Genomic DNA, 16,114 nt, shown 5'->3' on the forward strand with positions numbered 1-16,114 from the left:
ACATCACTTTCTTGGGACAAATAAATCCTTTGATATATGATGGCATAGGAACTATGATCCTTTTTTTGTAGTTGTTCACTGAAAATAAGGTGCCACAAGTACCCCTTTTCTTTTTACTGGAAATACTGAGATTTGTGACTTGATAAAATAGTTTGCACTGTGTTGAAGTAAAGGGGTGTTGTTTTTATGCTAATGAAAGGAATAACATATCAAATGTACAGTGTCCCTATTAGGACTTCATCTGTATGGTCATCCTTGAAGTCTAGTTGTGATAACGGTAGTGCCTGAACATAAATTATATCTTCCTTCTTCGACAGATTTTTCTCTCTCCACCAAATTCTGTCCAGTTACGAAGTTAGATGCTGGTGTGAGTGAGAACATGGTATGGCCCCTTGTGTCTCATAGTCATAGCTGTTTACTGAAAAAACAAGTTTTAATACTACTTACTGTCATTATTATTGAAGACCCAAATACAGAAATTAGAGTGGAATTCTTTTCTGGTTTCCGCATCAACAAAATTAACTAAGTTCTAATTACCTATTCTTATTATCGTTGATGTCATAGCCAGAAAGAAAGGTTTTCTATTTCCTCTTGAAAGCCAAGGACATAATTTCTTTAACAGCTTTTGGTTTTTAAGAATGAAATATTAACATGAACAGAGACCATAACTTTGGAATTTTGTTAAATAGGTGAGAACAAAGGAGAGCAGAAATATTTCACAAAACTACACCTAATCTTTTAGCACTTACAACATATGCATTTAAGATCTTGAGAGGAGCATAGGGCCCATGTCGTCTTTGTTTGCTTAGGTGCTGCTGGTAATTTTCACTTTTTGAGATCATGTCCTGAATTTTTACTATTACAATACCAAAAATTGCATCCTAAGTATATAATGATTTAGCAAATGTGATGGTTGATCTCTAGGGCATTACACTTTGACATGTGTTAGGTGGTGAAAAAGGAAAACGATGATGGGATATTACTGTTTTCTTAGGATGGAATATAATTAAAAAAAAAAACAAAAAACCTGATGCCTGATTGGAGTAGAACAGATGGCGGATAACCTAATTTAGACTGTCCAGAGACTTTGTTATTGCTGAGCAATTGCAATTTGTACTTGAATGTCTTTCATAAGTATTTTGGAGACATTAAAGGAGAATCCAAAAATGAAAGAAATAAAAACTAAATAGCTAAAAAACATGATTATAGAACAAAGATGTGTGTGAGGTCGTTAATGTTCACTTGTCTTATATGAAACACTGAAGTACAGATGAAAATTATACTTTCCTTCTTGTTATTTTAAGAGGTGGTATCGCTTGTGTGAATAGTGACAACTATAGTTAAATGTGCCTACACATTTCCATACTAAATACATTTATCATTTGCTCATAACTTTCTCAATTTTTCACCTTTTTGGCTGTTGTTTTCCAAGTCTGGTCTCTAACTGAAGCTGAGCTTTTTGGTTAGTTGGTTGTTTTTTGTTTTGGGGGTGTGTGGAGTTTGAGCAAAAATGATTCAACCATTTCTGAGTAGCAGAACAGTAGGGGAAAACATTTCATACCCTTTAAAAAAAAATAAACAACTGGAAATAAGGCATACATTTTTAACAGTGAGAGTAATTAATCACTGGAACAATTTACCAAGGGTCATAATGGATTCTCCATCGCTCACAATTTTTAAATCAAGAGTGGATGTTTGTCTAAAAGAGATGCTCTAGGAATTATTTTGGGGGAATTCTATGGTCTGTGCTGTACAGGAGGTCAGGCTAGATGATCACAATGGTCCCTTCTGGCCTTAGAATCTGTGTGTGTTGAGACTTTTATTAAAGCAGCACTGACTCCAAAACTTGGGAATAGACTGTTGAAATTGGGCAGAGAGACTGTTCTTAAGGAGGAAAGATGCTTTTGACATTCCATTGAAAATTGGTTTTGATTGGTTATGAGCAGTTGAAGATTGTAGTTCACACACGTGTGGTAGGTTTTAATTACTTTCAACCAACAATAACTTTAATTTCTACAGAGAAAATATTTTTTAAACTAAGTACTTAAAATAAGTAGTTCGTTTTGCACAGGCATAAGGGTCCTCGTACACAGACAAAGTTACGAACTAGGACCAAATGTATTAATAATTTGTTTTGATAAAGTAGTTGCAAATATATTCAGTTTAATTGCCATGCAGAACAGTTGTATTTTTTTATTTTAAATTAATTGTCCTGCATGCAATTTTCCTCTTACCTTGAGTAAGATACTTAAAATTAACTGTTGCATGATTTCCTTACTTGCTGTGCAGTCCAGCTTGTGCACAGAGGCTCAGATTCAGAAAGTTACTTAAGCATGTGCCCATCTTAAGAATGAAAGTGGCTGCACTGAAGTTTAAAATTAAACATTAAGTATATTGCTTAATTGGCACCTGAGTGCCTGACCTGCTCCCATTGACTTCGAAGGATTCTTGAATGAAGCTTAAATTGCTTCTTATTTTTGTGTTAGGAATTGAGTATACAACTGAGGTTTATTTAATTAATTTATCTGAATTCATAATTTTGTGTTTACGTATGCATCTTGCATTTGTATAGAAAACACTTTTCTCCCCTTTAGGAACTTGTCTTCCGTGGGGTTGATTTCTCTAATATTTTTACCTCAGTGTAAAAAGTAGTTTTCCAAGTGTGCTATGTATTTTCCTTCCGACCCACAATTAAAGATACTAATACCTGTTTTATGTAAACTATTTCCTGCAGTTGTAGCTTGACTGTGACTCATTAGTACTTGAGAAGAACAGTTGTTTCAAATATAATGAGAGAAAAATATGCTATAACATATCCAGAAGACAGTTTTACCTTTCATTATACAATCTTTTCTTCATTTTAACAACATTTATCTGATGAGGACAACCTTATTGGGTTTTGTTAGTCTTATTTGGCAGTCTCCATTTGTAAATTTTCTGCATAATCTTCTACACTAACATCCCCCTCTTGTTGTTTTTCACTTTTCCTATTATTTTACAGCCCTTTTCTCTTCTGCACTGCTTTATCACACGTTGGTACCTTAATTACAGGAAACAGAGAGAGAACTAGGAATAGCTTTGTAATTTATTGTATACTGGTTTTTATTTTAACTTTTAATTATCTACATTTTACCAGCTTTGGAACTACTTAATCCTTTTTCTCCCACCTCTGTACAGGATGCACATTCTTAAAATTCACAGACCTCAGTATTTAAAGAAAACACACAGCAAATGAACCCATTAATGTTAGAATAAATTGACTGAGATTCCTTTAACTTAGTTTCCAGAAATGTGTAGAGGAGAGAGGAGACTTTTTGATAAACGTTTTACAGAAAACATTTGTTTGTGCTGTTGCTTTTCCTCATATGTACATACCTATCTGTTTATAATTATAAAACTGAGAGAATGAGTATCTGGGGAAACAATAAATCCCCATGTAGTTTTGTTTAAAAGTTGGTTTTGGTTTTTTTAAGAGACTTCTGCTGTTGCTGTCTGACTAGCCATTAACATAGCTTTTTTTATATTAGTTCTGTTTCCTTTCTGCCACTTACAGGTGATCTAAATTCTCATGACATCTGGCATTTCAGTTGTACTGTGTGGGCTAACTTTTCCCCAAATCCCAAGCTATATAGTCCCTCTTTTTATCAACAGCAGGTTGGTTGTAGTGTATGTTGAATAGCCACAATAAATGTGTGTGTTCACCCTCAGGAACACAGTTGAATATCCAGCTGAGTCTAAAACCCAGTTCAGAGCATTTTTGCTATATAAGCTCATAAAAGGCAAGAAAAAAGACGGTTACTTGGAAAGCATGGATTAAAAAAAAAGATAATCCAAACTTTCAGGATTGAGCAGAATAACTTATGACAGTTTGTGATGCAGTTGGAAATAATTCTATGAAGTTTTTTTTAATAACCAGGCTGGATAAAAATCAATGATTTTTTTTATTTAAATTGGATTTTTAAGGACCAAGCCTATCTAAAGATAGATACATTATAGCTCAAAGGTATCTCATCATAGAATAGGGGTTATAAATTCTAATTCTATAGTATGAGACAATATGTTCATGTAATGTTTAAGAAAAGTTTTGTAAATGAGTTCCAATCGTTCATGGATTAGGAACCCAATCTTATGGGGTTCCACAGGCTTCTGTATAGATTATTTAGGTTAATCTTTCTATCTACCCAGTGGGACTCAGTGCTCAGTCTAGAAGATACCATTAGGGGCGCTTAGTTTTGCAGTTCTCAAACTGTGGATTTGTCTCTCCAGAGGTAACTTGCTTGTTAACAGCAAAAATCTTTTTAAATAAATTATATATAGAGGTGAGAACTAAGACCTCAACCCTATTGCCCCTCTGCAAATTTGAGTACACAGAGTCAATCCCTTACCTCTCTCTAAAAGAGCAAAGTTTTAAAAAGTTCAATGAATAGAAGATTATTGGGAGCAGAATAGATCTGGACAAGGAGAAGAAGTCTGGAGATAAATGTGAGAAGCAAGGGACATATGCTTGTTTTGTTAAAATATTATATGTTTGCTGTTGAAGAAGAAAATCCAGAATACTTAACGTTGTTGTTTTAGATAAATAAAACAATTTAACTGTCTGTCTGGTGATGTTCTCCTCCTAATATAGCGTGGCAAGAAAATCCTCCAAATATTAATGATTAACCTGTTGAATTGGAGATAGTTCACCTCCCAATGACTTCATAAATATCTGCTTCAATTACCTTTGGTAAATGAAATAACCAAACAGTCATTCATTTTCTGATATAGCTGTAAAACTAATCTGAAAAGTTTTCAAAATAAATCACTGTTTAAAAATGTATAGTGTGTACCTTCTAAAAATGAAACCTACATCTATCTCTTGATTTGTGAAGAATATGTATTAAGGTTATAACAACCGACAAGAAGGCACTTTTATGTAGAAAACCATGATTAAATCGAATCTTCCTGACTAGTGATTTAAATCATGATTAGATTTGATTTAAATCAAATCTACCCTATTAATAAGACCTTTAGAAATCATGATGGAGTTCCAGTAACCCCCAGATTAAATGCATTTTTCTTTCATTGTCACTGGTTTTGTTTTTAATACTTTGTGAATCTATATAATTGGGTGAAGTAGGACCGTGAACTGAAAACATTTAGTGAATTTCCTCAATGCGCGTTCATGATATTTTCATAAAGGAAACAAATGCAATATTATCTTTCCCTTGCTGGAAAAAATGTTTTTTCATTTTAAATATCTATAGTTGAGATTTTTAAAAGAGCTTAAATGAGTTAGGCACCTAACTTCAATTTTTGTGGGAGTTGGTTGTCTTACTATCCTAGGCTCCTTTGAAATTCTCAGCCTAAAGAATAAAAAGTTGTTTAGAGGATCATTGTGACATCAGATTGTCCTGTTATCATAAAGTCAAAATCTGCCGAGTGTTAAGAATTCATTAAGGCTGGAAACACAACAGTGCGATAATGCATAGTGAGTGTAAGTAGAACTGGTGAGTACAGCAAACATTGCTAGCTGCATTTACTACCGGGAAGTTTATCTCTTTTCTTTGCTGTTCACAAAATTCTAATGTAACTTGTGGGACAATAATGTTCATAGAAAAAGTAATAAGTAAAATATCAGACAATGTTTGCAGAAATCAAATTTTGTTTCCAAGTTATGCTCATCCAGTCTGGAAGTAAAAGTAGTTCTCTACAACCTGTAATCAGTGAGACTTACCTACACAGCTTGAATTTCAAATATTAAATACTTGCAGCAAAGTTCTCATGTTATCTACAGGTCAAGAATTAGTCATAGAAATTATTTGACAAATAAATTTGAGAAAATCTACAGCTGCTGTCAACCTATTTATCATCAGAAGAGGCTGAATTTGCTGAATAAATTATTCATTTTGAATTATTCATTCCACTCTAGTTGTAAGTAAGCATTGTAAGTGGGTTGCCTATTTGTTTACATGACATTCTCTTTATTTTGGACATAATGTTAATCAACTCACCTTCATTGATTAAAGTTAGCGGTGGTATCCTGAAAGGACTTTTTGTAGGAGAAGTAGCTGGATCAGGTGGTGGCCTTATGTCTCTGTCTCTAGGATAACTTGGGTCCCTCTGTATCTCATTACCTCCCAAAAGGCTGGGAGTATAGTGCTGGCTGTTAGGAATGTGCTGTGGCACCACCTGAACAAGAGGAGGAGATCCGTCGGTGTCCTGTCGTGACAGTATCTGCAAGCACTGCTCTTCCAATAAAGAGATAATCACAGACTGATTATTTACAAGATCTGTTAGTGCTGCATATTTTATTTCAAGCTCCCTGTATCGTGTTGCCATTTTCAACATTTCTGTTGTAACATTGAGGATTTTATTTTCCAGTTGGGAAAGCTCAAGTGAATTATCGCGCTTTCGGATTATCTCATGCAAGAGCTGCATGTAGAGCTGAGTGACTCGGGAGTTCATGTTGCGACTTTCTTTTCTCAGCAGTTTTACCTCATTCACAATATTTCCATCCACATCCACCACAAGCTGCAAGATATCAATCTCGCGTTTCTGCTTGGACAATACTTCCTTCAGGTTCTCTATGTCCATCCTTGTGATTTCATCTTTTCTGTTATCTGCTCCTAGTCCTTTGGTGTTTACACAAATTGGCCCTGTAATTTTTTGTTCAGGAACCAAGAAAGTATAACCACATTTTTTTCCTTCCTCTCCACCATCTGTTGAACGAGGGTGCCTCTTCGATAATTTACTGAGTTTAGACTTTTCTGTGCAGTGTCCTGTAGACAGTAGTAGGAATAATAGCACACCCAAAGTCCATGTAGAGATCTTCATTTTGAGATGAATGTGATGGCTTTCAGAAGACTAATCATTGGATAAATAGAAAGCAAGTTAATAATTAATCAGAATCCAGTTTTAAGGCCTTACTTTATATCAAGCAACATATCATGGAAGAGCACTAATTTTTACTTATGACACAAATGCAATTGAGACTTATCTGCCGTAGATGCTGGCCAAACTGAGATTTTCTTACCATGTTAAATTTAATTTTCACAAAATTACTTATTTATTTAGAATTACACTGCATTGAACAACTTGCCTCCTTTCTTTGGTGAAGCATCAAGACCTGAAAGATTTCAAGCAGTAGACATATTTTAGCTTTAATTTGAATGAATACATTTTCAGAAAACAAGCTCCAATGTATTCAGATAACACAGTAGTTCTTTGATCATAAGCCTGGCTACATATGTTTATAAATATTAAAATAAAAAGGGAAATATTGTAAAATACTTTTGTAGCCAAAAAAATAAACAAACCCTGATTTGGGCTTTCCAGAAAATCTGAGGTTGAAACGATTTTTGTAATTTGCATAATATTGGCCTTAGTTCTACATATTTTTATAGTTATGTCTACAGCTAGATTTACAACTAGTGGCTTTGGAGATCTCCCTAACATGGTTGTCATAATTTTACTTTTAAAAAAATGTATTCAAGTAAATTTGGTTTGTAAGAAAAGGTAATGGTAAGGTTAGCTGTGAGATCATATGCCCTGACCTGATGAAAATGTGATTATCTTTTTTCATATATGAATGAAAACAAGTAAGTGATGATCTTTGTTTTCGTGAAACTAAATATTTAGAATTTAGTGTCTGGGATCATTTGATGTTTAATATTGACCACTATACACTAGGGAATGTTGAGTGCCTGCCAGCAGGGTCTACATGGGCCAGTTAGTGTGCAACATGTTGGTTCACTTAAGAATTCACACCCCTCTTGTGCACATTACTGCACCTTGTGGACAAGACCATCATTTTAATGACAATTCTGCTGAAACAGTTCATTAGCAAAGCATGTTTGCCTTTTGGGACTTTTTCTCCTAAAAGTTTGATTTCTACTCTGAGGTATAGTAAAACAAACACACCGCAAAACTACAAATCGTGGTTGTATGAAGTGTGATAAAAGGGGGGGAAACCACTTCCCACAAATTGTTCTGTACTTCAAATTATATTTTCTTCAGTAGGTAAATATTTACCTTTCACAAAACACACAAGCTGGTGAATAGACTGCATTCTGGTAGAAGTGAAGAAGCAATAGGAATATTTGTTAAAGTTATGCATGCTTTTAGTGTCCTAAAGAGTTTTAAGGGATTTTTATTACCAGTCATTTTTTTAAAAGTCTTTAATAAGCTGTCCTTTTCCCTGACATCTTTATGATGAGTTTGCCATTATTCCAGATAACTTGTAAACAAGCAACCCCCAATCTGTAAAAATGTCAAACATGCTTTATCAGCTATAACTACGTTACACTCTTTTAAACATATGACACATTAAAATAATGTGTTTGCTTAAATTGTTATGGAGGGAATTAAGAAAGCATTGAAAAATCTGAGGACTATTGATAACATTTTCCTATTTCTTTTTTTTTTTTTTTTTTGGTATTTGAGGTTATAAAATAGTAAGTGGTATTCAAACCCAGAATAAATTAACTATTTTTTATCATTATCTTTGGCTAATTGACTTGTGGAAAGGTGGTGGCTTTGGAGTTGATTCACTTTTGTCAGGGAGATTTTTCTCTCTCTCTCTGTGTTCCCTCTTGTCTCAGCTATGGGTAGAGCTGACATTAATCTTTCTCCTCCTCCTCAGCCTAATATTAGCAGATTGTACATGATATTGCACAATGGTCTCTGTGTGGCTTATCAAGAGCAACAGAATAAAACAATAGAAGTTCATTGGTTTCATGCTGCACTTGCCACTTTTGCACAAATGCTTTGTGCAAAAGTATCAGCCCAGACACAATTCTCCCCTTCAGGAGGGAAATTGGTGAGACCCTATGGTACAGGGGTGGGTAACTCTTGATACACTGTATACCCCACTCATCCCCATTTTCACTGGGCAATCCCTAAATGGAAACAGCTGTTCCGCACCCACAACAGGACTGGCAAAGTCCAGAGAGAGAGAAAGAGAGGCAGAGACTCCTCACCTATTTAAAAAAAAAAAAAAAAAAAAAAGGCCTTTAGCCTAAAGGAAGGTGTACTGGGCTTGGATTCAGGTGGCCACAAGTTCTTGTCTTACCTATGTAACTCACTGGTATTAGGATGGCAAAATGTACAAAATTCTTGATATTCCTGTTTTAGTAGGGAAGGGACAAGACAGACAAGTATAACTTCCTCCACTCTACCTGATTTTACAGATTGGGGTGGTAAATGAGATGTTGCACAAAATCACTTCTGGTAATTGTGGAAAGAGAAACCAGATCTCTAAGCTGACAGACCGAAATATCATTCACTTAAACACACTTCATTTCAAAGTAAAAATGCCAAATCTTTGGTTGTCCTGTTCGTAACCACTACTCTAGTCATTAGACCACATGTCCCACCCACAGCCCAGAATTAAACCCAGGAATCTTGATTCCCAACATTCTGTTGCTGTCTAGTAAATAGTTGTGTAAACTACTGGTAAATTGTCAGGTTCCCCTCTATGATCTGGTCCATATACAGGATGTCTATTTCTGCTGTCAGTTACTCTTTTGGCTTAAGTTGTAGAGATCTGTGCTCTGTATCTGAAGGTCCTGGTTTCAAAAACTGTTGATGACTTATGCAGGAAAATATAATATGTGGTCATATAATTAAAAGGTCACAATATATTTGAACAAGGTGTCAGAATTCAGGTTGCCATTAGTCATCTTAATTCTGGCATTTCCTAATTTGTGAGTAATTGATTTTGCAAATTTCACATTTTTATATTGATTTAACAATCAGGACCTTCAGTGTTTAACCAGAATGTTCAATATTTACACGGTTCTTCTGTTTTAACCAGCAAGAAAGTATTATGGCATATATTTCTAGTCTCTTTTCTTTTTAATTGGATTACTAGACTGCCGGAGCTAAATGTTGTGTTTCAAACAAATTGCCACTGTTAAGACAATTGTAATTAACATTAATTGAAATAATGAAAATGTTTATATTTCTGCATATTTCACAATTTGTACACAGTAACAAATGATTTTCAATAACAAAACATTTAGAGGGAAAATATACGATTTTAAATACTTTTTCCAGAAGCAGAACTTGTGTGGATGTTTTGTTAAATATATAAATAACTGCTAAAGGTACACTGTGAAGTCAGTAGACAACAGCAACGATTTTTGTTGCTGTATTTCAGGACAAGTTATGGGATAGTCCTAGTGGAAAGGACAAAAAGTCAAAGATAGGCGTTATTATGCTACACTAAATCACTCGTCTGTGTAGTCTAATCTATATGAAGGTAATCCCCTCCCCCACATGTGTAATGTATTTAGCCAATTGTGCAATGCTTAGAGTTGGAAGTTCGAGGTAAACTTTCAGGTGAATCATGGTAAAAATATGAGAGGACAGTCATTTTCTGTAATATACTGTACTTCTCAACAAACCCTGGACCAATTGAACTAATCAAACTAAATTTGTAATCCTAACCTGGCTCTCCTAACTCCCTTTTAAAATGATTTTTTATAACTGGGGTGAAGAAGACCTTAAAAATATGAACTTGATAAAAAACAGTGTTCTGGTCCTTTGTTTTCACATAGACATTTCAAAAATAGTCTTGTAAATATTTTTTAAAATATGAATATTATGGAACACACGATAACTGTCACAAAGACACAACCTAAGTAACCGTTTTAAAATTATTGAAAAAATGAAAATAAAATTGGTATGCTGTAGTTTTTTCTCTGAAATACAAGTAATATAATTTCTTAAAAGCAAATGTACTGTAATAGAGCACCTAGTCCATTCAAATATTCTGCTGTAGTCCACTTTCGTACATTCTTTTAATGAACTAATTACATATATAGGTCTCTATCCTGTAAACACACATACATTAATCATCATATGAGTAAAGTTACAAACATACCTAAGTGTTTTTAGAATTGGGGCCATAGACATTCTATCTGACCATAAGAGGAATTAAATGGTCTAAAATAGAATAACCAAAACAACAGTTGCTCAAACTGTGTCTTAGAATTCCAAAATAAACAAATATTTCAGCCTTTAGCTGATCTGAAACTAAGATGTGCCTATAGACATTTCAAAGATGAGTTCCTTCTGAGACACAGACTTCGTTGTTAACTTGTGTGCTGTCACAGAAGCTTCCAACTGTGAAAACTTTGGCTCCCCTATGTGTGTGGTATTCAGCAGTTGAACACAGATGTTGATGACCAACACAGCTGGGGTTCCTAATAAGGTTGTAAAAAAGAGTTGTTCTTCATGTGGCTTTGCATATTCACTCGCCAAATGGTAGAACCTTTTCCAAGCAGTGCCCGTTAGAGTGCATGTGCGCCCCCTCCTTACCGCTCCCCTCAGCCTTTCTGAACATTCTGAGGATGAGGCTATATCAGAGGACGCTGTACCCTCTGTCTTCTCAGTTCTTTCCAACTTCTGCACCAGACAGAAGTGAACTGTTTAATCTGTTTGGGTCTGGGAATTTTATTTATTGATAGTGCTTTTGGTAGTTTTTAGTTGTTGTTAATGTGTAGTTTAGTTTAAGTATAATGATAAGTGTAAGCAGTTTAGTATGGTTGGTAGGCTTTCTTCTGTCTAATGGTGGAACCAAACAAGAAACCAGGGGTTTAAGAGATGTGCTTCATACACAGCTGTCTTCCTGGTGTAGGATGACCACTTTAGGTGCCTGACGTGTCTGGGCGAAGGCCTTTCTTCTGGGTGTTCATTTGCAGGACTTTCACATCCAGAGAGGCACAGTGAACTGCAGGTGCTTCTACTTAAGCAAGTTCTAGCTGCTAAACCTTGTTTTGAATGATTGTTCAATCCAAAGTCCTGAGGCCAGTTTCTGCTTCTGTGGCTTCCTCTAGCAAGACTAAGCTTCCTAAAGGTTTCAGGTCATTCTGATCTTCATTGGTTCTGGCTCTGGATCCTCCTGTTAAAGTTGTCAAGGCTTCAAAGGCACTGTTGGTGGAAATAGACCATCTGTCTGCTAAGGATCTTCGGGCCATGTCATCGGCTCCAACTGTAGTGATTCCACGGAAGAATGTGACGGAGAAGACAGCCACTGTTAGCAGTGTCAGACTCGATACATCAGCCTTATAGGATCCATCTGACTCCGTGGCCTTTGCGGTTCTAACTCTGAAATCCGAGTTGGTTCTGGGTTTAGCTTTGAAGACCAGAGATGTGGAGCTTAGTATTTCTCCAGATCTGGTACTCTCCAGGTTTATGGGATTGGCACTGTCCTCCGCTCCTGTTCAGGGACCATCCTCTGATCCAAAGAGGTCTTTTACTGTGGTGGCACCATTACATGTCTGAATATTTCTCTGATCTGACTGAGGGGCAGTTGATAAGGAAGAGACAGGTTTCATCAGCTCCGCGATCTGTTTCCATTTCTCATGAAGAGAAGAGTAGAGGGGATTTAGTTTTTCCTCTTAATCCATCTATGCTGCCGCATCCTGAGACTCCTACAGAGTCATCAAGGAATATCTTTTTCTCACCTTTTATTTTTCTTCATGTTCCAGGTCTGACGCTGTAGCTGGTGCAGTCCACAGTGGATCCAAAATTGGATCCTTATTTAGAGGAAGAATTAAGAGATCTGATTCATCCCAGTTCATATTTACTCAGCAAGGGTTCCCCGACTCCTTTGTTGCTCCTCCTAAAGGTATGTTTCCTGTTGTAGAGACTGGCAGTCCTGGACTCCACAGCCCTATTGTGTTCCACCAAAGGAATTTTTGAATCATTCTTCTTATGGATTGGGAGACCAAGTTTCATCTGATAAGGATCCGATAGCTCAGGAATCTCTGGATCCTATTGCACTGGGACTGTCTGCATCTCAGAAAGTTGTTCCTAATACACTATCTGAAGAGGACGTTGAGAGAGCTCCTCTTTTTGAACAAGAACAAATGGATACTGACTTTGACCTCAATTTATCACCTGATGAACATGTGGGTGTGGCTTCTGCCTCTTCCCCTCTGAACTCATTTTACAGTTCTATGACCTGATGGATCAGATGGTATCCACATTAAGCCCGCTTTTGGTGTCTGTGGAGGAAACCTCCCATACGGTATTCAACATTCTTGGGGCTACCTCAAGAAATAGGCCGTCACTATCAATTCTGGTTGGTCCTTCACAGCCTGCTAAGACTGTTTGAACACCACCTGCTTTTTGCCATCCTCTTTCCAAAAAAGTGGACGAAGTGTATCAGATATCCCATGAGGGGTTTTCTTAGTTCCATACACATCCTGTGCTTAACATGCTGGTGGTGGCTGCTGCCAATTAAGAGGCTTAGGTCCAGCCAAGCCCACTCCACTCCCGCTGACAGAGAGAGAAGATTGATGCACTTGGGGAGATTTGTTTTCCTGTATCTTCTCTCAGTATTAGGATGGCTAGTTATCAGGCGGTGATGACCCATTATTGGTTCTGTCCATGAGAAAAGATGGCTGTGTTTGTCCAAGACGATAAAAGAAGGCACATGAATGCTATTTTCACAGCAGGACAATGTGGCAAAGCATGGTCTCAGGGCTCTGTTTGATGCTTTGCACTCTTCCGCCGGAGCATTGGCATCCGCAGTTACCTTGAGGCACATGCTTGGCTGCATTCTTCTTCCCTTGCTGCGAACACAAGAATTAAAGTGGAAGATCTCCCCTTTGAAGGAGATGGTCTTTTCCTCAACAAAACAACTGAACTGTTGGAAAAATTGAAGGAAACTAGATCCACTGCACAGTCTCTGGGTCTTTATTCCTATGTTAGAAGGAATCCTTCTATGCCTTCTTTTTGCTATCAGACCGTTTTACCTTCATTCTTATTTTGCCTGAAGTCACAGATGTCAGCAATACTATCAGCAAGCTACATCTTCATCCCAGAGTCAGCATAAAAAAGAGGTCTGAAGATCCAGACGTACGATGAAACAACCTGCTCCCTCTTCTCTGTCTTCATTGAATGCCAGGCGTTGGTTTTGATGTGAGGATTGAGAGTCATGGACCAATGAGCAAGCATCTATCCTTTCCTTTATTTGGAGACAGGCTATTTCAGTTCATCAACAAATGGAGACTTTTATTGCATAGGACAAGTGGGTCCTAGAAATTATAGAGAAGGGCTGTGTCATTCAGTTCAGAAAAATTACCCCCTTCTCCTACCCTTTTCAGGGAACCTACTCACAGGGCTATTCTACTTTTGGAAGTACAAAAATTGCTCCTGATAGGAACTGTCAAGAAGATACCCAAACATTTCTAGGGTCAGGGTTTTTATGCAAGGTACTTCCCGGTAGAGAAGAAAGGGGGGTGTTTCCATCCAATTTTAGATTTAAGAAAATTGAACAGACACATTTAGAATTTTTGACTTATTATGTTAACTCAGCCTCCGTTATATCCTCACTTGCAATTTATGGATTGGTTCTCAACTCTCAATTTAAAGGCTGTATATTTTCATATTTCTGTCCAACAGTTATCAAAAATATCTTCATTTCATAGTAGCACAATGGTATTTCCAATAAGTCCTCCTCTTTGGCCTGTCCACAGTGCCAAGAATCTTTACTAAGTGCCTTACTCTCGTAGCAACACATCTGAGGAAACACAGTATTTAGCAAGGTAGGGCAATGTGGTGGTAGATAGTCTCAGCAGGGACAGTTTTCAGATGCACAAGATGCAACACATCTGAGGAAACACAGTATTTAGCAAGGTAGGGCAATGTGGTGGTAGATAGTCTCAGCAGGGACAGTTTTCAGATGCACAAGTGGTCCCTAAAGGTCCAAATAGTGCAAGACATTTTCTCCAGATGGTGTTGCCCCTACGTAGACCAGCTTGCTACAAGGTTCAGCCAAAACTGTTCTCTCCTCTGTATAAAGGCAGGAAGGGACAGTCATTCCACCTCACATGTCTGCTTTCTGCATTAGGGGATGTGGCCTTCTCTGTACTTTCCCCTGCCCCTTTCCATTAATTCAGAAAGCAGCAAGGATGATTTGTCAGGTCAGGGCAGCATGAATTATGCTGATTGGTCCAGCTTGACCAAGCCAGCAGTGATGTGCTTCGGCTGTCAGACAGGGTTTGCATGCACTCTGTCTCCAGATCTCTTGTTTCAGCAACAAGGCCAGTTCCTTTATTTGGGTCATTGCTACACTGGAAACTTCAAAGTGCTGCTGCGGGAGCACTCCCGCGACAGCTCTTTGAAGTGCGAGTATGGTCTTGAGCGAGTGCTGGGAGAGCTCTCCCAGTACTCCTGGTAATCCATCTCCACAAGGGGATTAGCTCCGAGCGCTTGGAGCCTCTTTACACTGGTGCTTTAAAGCGCTCTGACATGCTGTGCTGGGGGGTGGGTGGGTGGGGGGGGGGGTTGTGATTCTTCACAACCCTAAGCTAGCAAGTTAGAGTGCTATAAAATGTAAGTGTAGCCAAGCTCTTGGATCCTCAGCCTCTTAATTTGGCTATCAGACTTTGACTAATCTTGAACAGCCCCGTTCTTCATTGATGCAGAACGTACTGCTCAGTTCTAGAAAAGTGTCTGCTAGCAAGTGTTACTTTTTAAAGCAGTCTAGATTTGTTGTTTGGATGCAGGGAAATATGAGTCTCTAGTCCAGCTTTCATTCCCTGTATTTTGGAGTATTTAATGGACTTAAAATCTGAAGAGTTATCCAGTTGTTCTTTAAAAGTTCACCTGGCAGCTATCTCAGCTTAACCATATTTTTGTAGATTGCTTTTTATGCATAGTATAGGTAAATGGTTTATGAAAGGGTTATCTAACATGAAATCCCTTTTTGAACCCTTAGTTGAGTATTCATTCGTTTATTTATCTATTAAAACTTTTCATTATTCATCAGCCAGAAGGGTGAGCAAATTGCCAGCCTAATGATTGACTAGCCATTTATGATTTTTCATAAAGTTAAGGTGGTTCTTAGACCTGATCCCACATTTTTACTGAAAATGATTTCATATTAATCAAAAAACTAATTTACCAGTATTTTTCCCAAATACATCTGCTAATAAAGGGGAATCTGTGTTACCTGCTTTAGATTCTAGAAGGGTTCTTGCATAATATTTAAATAGAACTAAGAGTTTTAGGAAATCATCCAGATTGTTTTTGTTTTTGTTTCTTCTGTCAAGAATCATATGGGTCACTCTGATCAGACTAACACGGCTACCACTCTGATATCTGATCAGACTATTTC

At 37.1% G+C, this 16,114-nt stretch overlaps 2 protein-coding genes across 13 annotated transcripts in view; one reads left to right on the plus strand and one right to left on the minus strand.

Moving 5' to 3' along the window:
- Nucleotides 1-16,114, plus strand: part of RALGPS2 (Ral GEF with PH domain and SH3 binding motif 2) — a 264,748-nt gene that overhangs the window by 160,015 nt on the left and 88,619 nt on the right. The gene's annotated exons all lie outside the window — the stretch shown is intronic.
- The window catches only part of ANGPTL1 (angiopoietin like 1), a 38,011-nt gene that overhangs the window by 16,068 nt on the left and 5,829 nt on the right, over nt 1-16,114 (minus strand). For all 6 annotated transcript variants that reach the window (XM_074961024.1, XM_074961020.1, XM_074961018.1 and 3 more), the window contains one exon: nt 5,994-6,846. In XM_074961024.1, coding sequence (XP_074817125.1) covers nt 5,994-6,816 — 823 coding nt within the window. In that variant the 5' untranslated portion in view covers nt 6,817-6,846. The remainder of the gene's footprint in view (nt 1-5,993; nt 6,847-16,114) is intronic.

This window comes from Natator depressus, chromosome 8 (genome assembly GCF_965152275.1).
Source record: "Natator depressus isolate rNatDep1 chromosome 8, rNatDep2.hap1, whole genome shotgun sequence".
NCBI lineage: Eukaryota > Metazoa > Chordata > Testudines > Cheloniidae > Natator > Natator depressus.